We start from the raw sequence: 8911 nt of genomic DNA on the forward strand, positions 1-8911 counted from the left end.
GTCTGTCCGGCAATCAACTTACAGGTAGAATACTTACACAACAGCGATCGCGACCGACCAGAATTTGATATCTAGATATGTAATATGATTTTATTTTCAACATATTCTCACAATAACCTTTCTTGTAGGATCCTTGCCGCAACATATAGCTTGTGATGGGAATTACGCTAGCTGTAACTTGGAGTGGCTGGACCTTCATAACAACCTGCTTACCGGAACAATACCTAAATGGCTAAGCCGTTTAGAATATGTTCAAGTGATCGATTTGTCTTCTAATCTGCTAACAGGGCCAATCTTTGATGGAAATAATGCTTCATCACTTTTTAATTTTGGAAACTATTTATCCGTCTTTGGACTTGAGTGACAACTTTGTTGTTCGGAGAGATACAATTTGGAAAAGTAGACCAGGTACTAATTTAAAAATCCTCGGTTTACGAGGAAATCATTTTAATGGGCACATTCCGTCACGATCCGCAAATTAGAGTCGCTTTTAGTCTTGGAACTCGCAAATAATCGTTTGGCGGGGACACATTCCACGTTGTTTAGGCTCCTTGGATTTGACAAAATTGCAGTCCCATTGGAGATATGAGTCTTGAAATTGAAGAAATTGTCAAGGGAATAATTGAAGTGTCCTTTGGGAACGGAAGGGGGTCGATCAATCATCGACCTCTCAAGCAATCATTTAGTCGGCACAATACCCGAGGAGCTCACAAACATATCCGCATTGTTTGCGTTGAATTTGTCATATAATCATCTAACAGGGCACATTCCTGAAAAAATAGGCAACCTGAAGGCGCTCGAATCTTTAGATTTGTCGAATAACCGTCTTTCAGGGACAATACCACAAAGTTTGTCTACTATACCATGGCTGAGCAAGTTGAATTTGTCTAACAACCACCTGCATGGCCCTATTCCAACAGCGATCAACTCCAAACTCTCGACGACCCATCTATCTATGCACCAATTCAAATTTATGCGGATTTCCCCCGCCAAACGATTGCACTAAACCCGACCCGCCACCAAGTTTGACAAATGCTAATCCTACATTTGGAAAAGAAGATAAATATGATAAGATGTGGTTCATCCTAGCCGTAATGTCTGGGGTGGCTACTGGATTTTGGGGCGTGGTGGGAACTTTGGTAATAAAGAAGAGTTGGAGAGAAGCTTATTTTAGGTGTGTTGAGGATCTTGCTGATAGAATTTATGTGCCGGTAAAAGTGAGGGTGAACGTGTTCAAGAGGAGGTTCAATGAGAATTCCTAAAAATAAGGTAATGAATAACGATTTGTTTGTATTCCGCTCCTTTTAGTGATTTGAACTCTGTATTTATGTGATTTGAACTCTGTATTTTGTATGATATGGACTTCATATTAGTTATATCGACTTGTATGTATTCCTTTTAAGTTTTAACGTTGATGTAGCCACTACCACTGATTGAGGCTGTGGTCTGGGTGTCGTAGTTCGGGATCACAATGGTTGTGTTGACAGTTAAGGGCACACATGTTAAGCAAGTAAGGGAAACTTGGGACTTTGAGAGGCTGCAATAGGAGAAGACAAAGCTGCAGAGCGGGAAATTAGATGATCAAACTTATGGACTGGGAGCCTTATGCTTACTGGAAAGGAAATCCCTTTGTTGCACCAACGCGGATGGATCTTTTAAAGTGTAATGTCTCCGACAAGCAGGACTGGGGTGCTCGCATCTTTATACAGGTATACACCCCAGTTCTGGTATTCTCATGTTTACAAATTCAATGATTCTGCTGTTTTACCTCTGATTAGAAAATCATCGTATCGTATCACATACTGTTCACCTTCCCCTTAAATGCAAGACTAGATTAAAGAATCACATGAAGGATTTAGGCCCTGTTTGGTAATCAGCAGATTGATATTAGCAGAAGCAGATTGGTCAAGCAGATTATAAATGATAGATTGGATTAACAGGTTTGACTAGTATATTTCAATTAGCAGATTTAGTAGAAGTGTTTGGTAATTAGCAGATTTTGTTTAATAGATTGTTGTATCTATGTGTAGATTGTTGACTGATTCATATTTCACAATCTACTAATGTGAATATCTTTGGTCGAAAGCAAAGATATTGGAAAACAAGATTGAGCTCCAATCTACTCTTTCAATATGCCATTTACCAAACACTCAAAATAGTAGATTGGTGAGTCAAACATGCTAAAAGCCTTGAATATGCTGAAAATTTCCCAATCCGCCGTTTACCAAACACCCCCTTAAGCAGTCAAACTTATCTTAACCAATGTATAGACAGGCACATGCGCATTCTGTTTCGCCGATGGAGCTTTGAATATGCCATAAGATATACGGAGTAAAATATTGATGGTTTTAACTTAATTTCCTTATGTATAGGTATAAGATCTACATTGAAGGGTCAGCATGGACTGTAAGCGAGAAGTACATCTTGTCGTATGATTTGCTAACCTTGTTGGTGAAGCCAAAATAGTACTACTACTTCTCTAGAGGCCTGATGCCTATACAACACTATTGGCCTTGGAAAAATGATAAATGTAGGCTTATTAAGCAGGCAACAATAGCTCATATCCAGTAGTAATAAATGGTGATGCATAGCCATGTTACTGGTTGATACGTAATCCTATTCCTCAAAAAACTGTACTAAGACGGTTTTATATGTGAGACCATTCCATCGAGCATGTTATAATGATGATTGCATGAATACTTAGGTTGTTCGCAAGTGTGAGGATGGGAGACTTTCTCATACGGCACTCAATAAGATGATGCAGTATATATAATCTTTGTTTATTGTTTGCTCTTACTAATGCAACAGGCTGAGGCGACAGGAGAGGCAGCAACCAACTTCATTCAGGAAGGTGTAAAAATGGATTATGTATATGACTACATGTTACACATTACACCTGCTTACTGAATATGCTAAGTTATTAAAATTCAAGCCCACAATTACGAAGAATATTGTCGACCTATGTTCAGAAGCAATGGCGGAGAGGATTTTAAGTTAGCGGGTGTGAAAAAATTCAGCACGGGCGAAGGGGCAATAGAATAAGGCAACCCCGAAAAAATTCAAAAATTTTAACTAAAATTTTTGAAATTTTCATAAGTCAACAAAGGGCGAATATTGGCCAAGAAAAAGTGGAGTTATTAGATTAAGGTTTCGAGCTCAAGTCCCTTTGAAAGCGATGTGTAAAGCGCGTCAAAGAATGATCTATACCCTCGCTAATATATGAAACTGGCTTGTTTCGCCATCAAAGAATTTCAAATTTTACTTATTGTTACTTTGTACGCGTAAATTACAAATAAAGTCGCACCCTTGTTAATGCATTGCTAAACATAAGGCACGGGTATGATTTCTCCTAGATTATATATCGGGCAAGTATTTGTAGATTTTCCTTTGTGTACACTTACTAAATACTAACCCAGATGATGCACATATGAATTATGATGCCGTTTTGACATTACACTCTCCATTCTAAATTTCAGATTTTACCACAATAAACTGTAAAATTATCATATTAATGAAAAATAATACTCCTCTCCGTAGCTGAAAACCGATATATATACTCATATGAAAGCGCAACCATCTATGCCATTAAATTAATTTAGAAACGGCGCGAAATCACCTGTAGGGAAAATGTTCATGCAAAGTGCTATTCTGTTACAAAATTAAGTACTCCCTGACGTGGATACTTTGAGGAAATTCGCATGAATTCCAACTTTGTTAAATCATGCAACGGGGAGTAGCCCCTTGCCTTATAAAGTGGTAACTCATTCCCTCTTTTATCAATGTGGACACTCACATATGGGTTATATATGGGATGAAGCAACGAAATGAACAATACAATGCGATATGATCATCGCAAGTTTTAAGTTCATTAAGAGCCCCAATTCTCAGTCATTTATAACTGAATACATAAATAACGCAAATTACTTGGTTCACGACTAAAATAAACATATTACAAGGAAATGAGGACGTTCATACAGAAGTGAAAAACAGGTACTCTCTATCTTGCAATCAATATCAATATATATACTTAAAAAGGAACTTTTAAAGCTATTTCATTGGCTATTGTTTTGAAGCGATTTCATTGGCCGTTGCTTTTATTGAATAAGTTATCTTTTGCTGAATAAATTATTATTGGTTCAAGTTTGGTAAATTATTTAAGTTATAAAATATTGAAATAAGATAAATATATTAGTACTTAATTATAAACTATTGAAAAGTTTTCTATTAGATGGGTAAAAAATTATAAAAAGATAAATATCTTTTTAAGCAGGTAAATGTTGGACCTTGAGCTTAACTTGGACTCTTAATCTGTCTTAGTATATTAAAGCTCATAATTTGCACTATATATACGTATAATATTGGATGGTTTCAATCACAACAACATTAATTTTTATTTTTTTCATTTTATTTTTTTGCATGTGTTGTTCGTACTGTTCATCCTTGTGAACTTATGATAGCTTATTGTTGAAATTTATATTTGCAATTAATATTGTTGAAAATTTGGCATCTTATTGTTTATGTATTTATTGTCTTGTGTACATCCGTTTTTAATTGCTTTATTTACTTTTCAGGAAGGAATAGCAAATCAATTGTTATTGGCGGTCATTAGAGCTGGCAAGTCTGACCCGACCCGAGTGACGCGACCTGAACCCGAGCAAACCCGACCCGACCCGAACCCGAAAATGCTGTGACCCGAAACCGACCCGACCCGACCCGATGACGACCCGTAACCCGACACGACCCGATTATCAGTGACCCGAACCCGACCCAGACCCGACCCGATATTGACCCGACCCGATACTGACCCGATTAAATTGATGACCCGACAATTATTAAACTTAATTTTGATCAAAATGAAAGTGATTTTGTGTTAAGATGGATATGTTTGACTTAGTAGTGAATTAATTAAACCAAATAATAGGTTAAAAACTAAATTTAATGGTAAAAAATTATAGTAATGCGATTAAGTTACCGGACCCGATAATGACCCGACCCAAACCCGACCCGACCCGATACATCATTTGACCCGAAATGACCCGACCCGATAACGACCCGAACCCGACCCGACTCGACCCGAAAGGATATGCTGACCCGATATGACCCGAACCCGATATGACCCGACCCGACGTGACCCGACCCAAACCCGACCCGACTGACCCGATTGCCACCTCTAGCGGTCATCAGTGTCTATAGTCTTCTAAGAATCTAAGATTCAACATATACAAAGGTAATTATCCGCATTGAAACTGTCGTACATCAACCGAGTTACGAAAAATATTTCGGTGTTCTTAAGCTTTCTTTTTGTTGCTTCCTAAATTTTTAGGGAAAGCTTTTTTTGTTATCAGTATCCTATTACGCATAAGCATAAAAAGTATATATAGAAGAGAAACTAAAGTTACGGAGTACTGTTCATAATAACTACATATATAACAAGCCTTATATTTAGAAGTATTTTCGTTTTCGTTTGGCTTTCTTCATACATACATATAAGTAACGATCTAATGATTTTTCCTCTTTAGTTGCAGGTCGTGTGGGCACCTGCAATTCTACTCAATTGTCAATTTGGAGCAAATAATGCTTTAGATCTTAGAGTGTATCCTATGTTTTTTGTCAATTTGTATGCACCTCTCTATTGCTGCATATTCCTTTGAAGGTATTTGTGACGGGTATATCAGTCTTAACTTTATGACGGGTTAAATACGTTTATACGGGGGGAATAAGACAAAAGCAAAATACATTGAGAAAAACAAAAGATTTGTCATATATACCCATGGGATGATATTTGACCCGTTTTATCATATACCTTTATCTTAAGATAGACGAGTTGTTAGCTTATTTGAGTTTGGTTAAAATTATCATGAATACGACTAATTCTAATGATACCGACCATAAAATTTGGTTGCTAGCAGCTAAAGTTAAGTGGGACACTATAGTATATTAATCTGCCTTATTAAAGGATGTATAATCTAACCATGAAATAGCTTTTTGTTTTAATAATATCTATTGAGGACTATGACGATACCACGACATATTAAAGTCAATCAAAATTCTCTTCGAAAAAAAAACGAAGTCAATTAAAACAGGGGAAATATATTAGCTCCTTATTCAGTGAAATCACTTTTTAATAACTCAGTAAGCATCCTAATTATCATTTGCACATTAACTAAGTTTAATGTAAAAAAGAATTCCTCTTATAACTAAGTTTGCCAAAATAACATCGTTATATTTTGGTCCGTTTTCATTCTTAAAATAGAAAGGACAACAAATGATCGGTGATAACCCAAAATGGAAAAGGACAACAAATAACCGGGACAGAGGGAGTATTTGATTACTGCATGAACACAAAAGTATTTCAAAGATACATTATTTTATTGAATATTAATCCACCTTACCTCAGCGTCACTATTAAGATATTACCCGGGCAACGCCCGGGCATGAAATCTAGTTTTATTTGAGTTTTAAAGAGTAGAAATAAAACGATTTAAGGAGCTTTTTTTCTTTGATTTCGAAAGAAGCTAGTGTCATATTTTTGCAATGACATGTACAATACTTTGACGTGTTTTACACATTGCTTTTAAAGGGACAGCCTTAGGCATACTCAGCCCAAAACCTTCAGCCATGTCCAATTTTTCGTGATCAATATTCTCCCACTCAAAACATTGAATCAAAGTTGCCAATGTTAACCCCAACACTTTATTAGCCAGGGGAGCTCCGGGGCAAGACCTTCTACCAAGTCCGAACTGGATTAATTTCAACCTGTATTCATCTCCATGTTTTCCCTCAAACCTCTCCGGCTTAAAGCTCAAAGAATCCTCCCACAAATTCGGATTTCTATGTATTTCCCACGCGTTGATCAACACCATTGTACCCTTGGGGACATAGTATCCTGCAATGGTGCAATCCTCTGAGGGCTCATGTGGTGAGAGAAGAGGTACTGCAGGGAAGAGTCGAAATGTCTCGTTGATTATATGTTGAATGAATGGGAGGTTTTGGAGATCGGTTTCATCTACTAATCGATCTTTTCCAATGTTTGCATCTATCTCTAGTCTCGCCTTCTCGAGTATGTGTGGGTGGTTAAGTAGTAATGACAATGCCCATTCTAGTGTGACATTTGTTGTGTCTGTTCCTGCTACCAACATGATCTGGTATTTGCATATGAAAAGCAATATTAGATACACAAATATAGAATGTATTAGTTACAATTAAAATTGAGTGAAGAACAATATTGATGTTAGGATGCAAACCCATGTTCTACATTAGTTGTGTAAAAATGAAATAATATCTATATAAGTGTCCGCCAAATATAATAGTACAGGACCGTTAATTTTGGGAAGGAGCCCGCTGAGTATTGGCCCAAAGCGGACAATATCGTACTATTATGAACAGTGGACATTAATACGGCAGAGGCCAACAAAAGGTATCGACGCTTCCGCACAACAGATAGTGCTATCTCAACATTTAAGAAACACGGATAGTATAGTTGAAGTCTTGAAGATACATACCATTATAATCCCTTTGATGATTTGGTTGGAGTAACTAACAGGGTCAGATTCCTGCAAATTCAACAACTTGTAAATCAATGGTGTTCTGTTTTCTGCATCGAATCCAACCTCGCTTTTGTTTCTCCTACATTCATCCATAAGACCATCTAGAAAATCATCCATCTTTTTCCTTACATCCATCATCTTCTTCTCTAGCTCCCATACACCAAACCACCTTAAGAAAGGAAAGCAATCCACAAGATTTGACGCGCCACCTAGCTCAAACACGTCCCTGGCAATACCGCGAAAAACCATAGCTTCTTCAAGGCCTTCTACTTCAGCTCCAAAGTACCTCTTCCCAGTCACCATCCTCATAACTATATTAAACGACAACTCCGAAAATCTCGGCCTCATTTCAACCTCAACAAATTCATTCCTCCCTTGCTTAAACAAATCTTTAGCTAATAATCTGACTTCTTCCACTCTAACATGAGTTAGCAAATTAAGTTGGATGTTTGAGAAGAACTCAAGTGTCATTACCCGACGTAGGTCTCGCCACAGCGGCCCGTAAGAGACGGCTCCAAGAGTAGTCCAATCATAATTGAGGTGTTTTCCCACAAGTAGACGAGGCCTATTTGCAAGGACAATGTCATGTTTTGTAAAGCATTCTTCAACTATGGATGGAGATGATATGACTACAACGGGTCGAAACCCGAAACGTAAGGAATAAATTTGACCATATTGAGAGGATAGTTGTTGTAAGAACCGGTGAAGAGGTTGTTTGATTAGGTGAAGGTGGCCTATTATGGGAATTGGTGTTGGGCCTGGTGGTGTCTTTTTGTTCTGTTTTTTGTATATTTTTGAGATTATGAAGAGTATTAATGGGATAATAGCAGATAATGTAAGTGTATAAATCGTTATTTGGTTCATTTTTATTTTTGGGAGGAGAAATTAACGAGGTATTGTGTATGTGTATTTGTGTATGTGCTTCAGACAAAATCATCTTAAGCTTATATAGGAGGATGAAGGGTTAGTACTAAGTAGGATCCAAACAACGGTACTTTAAACGGAGTTATCTGTCTTAACATTAAAATGGGAAAAATATCATCCTATTTGACTATACAAGACAGATTTTTTCTCCTTAGTCCTTAATATGCGTTATACTTTTATTTTTTTTATATTACTTGATCTGTCTTGAGTTTAAGATGAATACATCTGTCTTAATTAATAATTTGTACTTCATGTTCTAAAATAATTGGTCATCAATTTGTTTTATGATGTTCCCTTGTTGTGTGTTGACCAAGGATGTATGTTACTTTCTAATTTTGCTTGTTGCCCAAGGATACACGACTACACGTCAATCAAATGGCTAATTGACAATATTTTTAAGGAGATACCAATCAAAATGACAAGTCCTTTTCCACTTTCAA

General features: G+C 37.0%; 1 protein-coding gene across 1 annotated transcript; it reads right to left on the bottom strand.

Annotated features, from left to right (window-relative positions):
* Window positions 1–6303: 6303 nt before the first annotated feature.
* LOC141658697 (cytochrome P450 81Q32-like) lies at window positions 6304–8494 on the bottom strand. The gene is made up of 2 exons (XM_074465575.1): window positions 7503–8494; window positions 6304–7142 (listed from the first exon to the last, which is right to left on the bottom strand). The coding sequence occupies exons 1-2, from the start codon at window positions 8409–8411 to the stop codon at window positions 6522–6524; spliced, it is 1530 nt and encodes a 509-aa protein (XP_074321676.1). The 5' UTR covers window positions 8412–8494; the 3' UTR covers window positions 6304–6521.
* Between the last annotated feature and the right edge of the window lie 417 nt (window positions 8495–8911).

This window comes from Silene latifolia, chromosome 6 (genome assembly GCF_048544455.1).
Source record: "Silene latifolia isolate original U9 population chromosome 6, ASM4854445v1, whole genome shotgun sequence".
In the NCBI taxonomy this organism is placed as follows: domain Eukaryota; kingdom Viridiplantae; phylum Streptophyta; class Magnoliopsida; order Caryophyllales; family Caryophyllaceae; genus Silene; species Silene latifolia.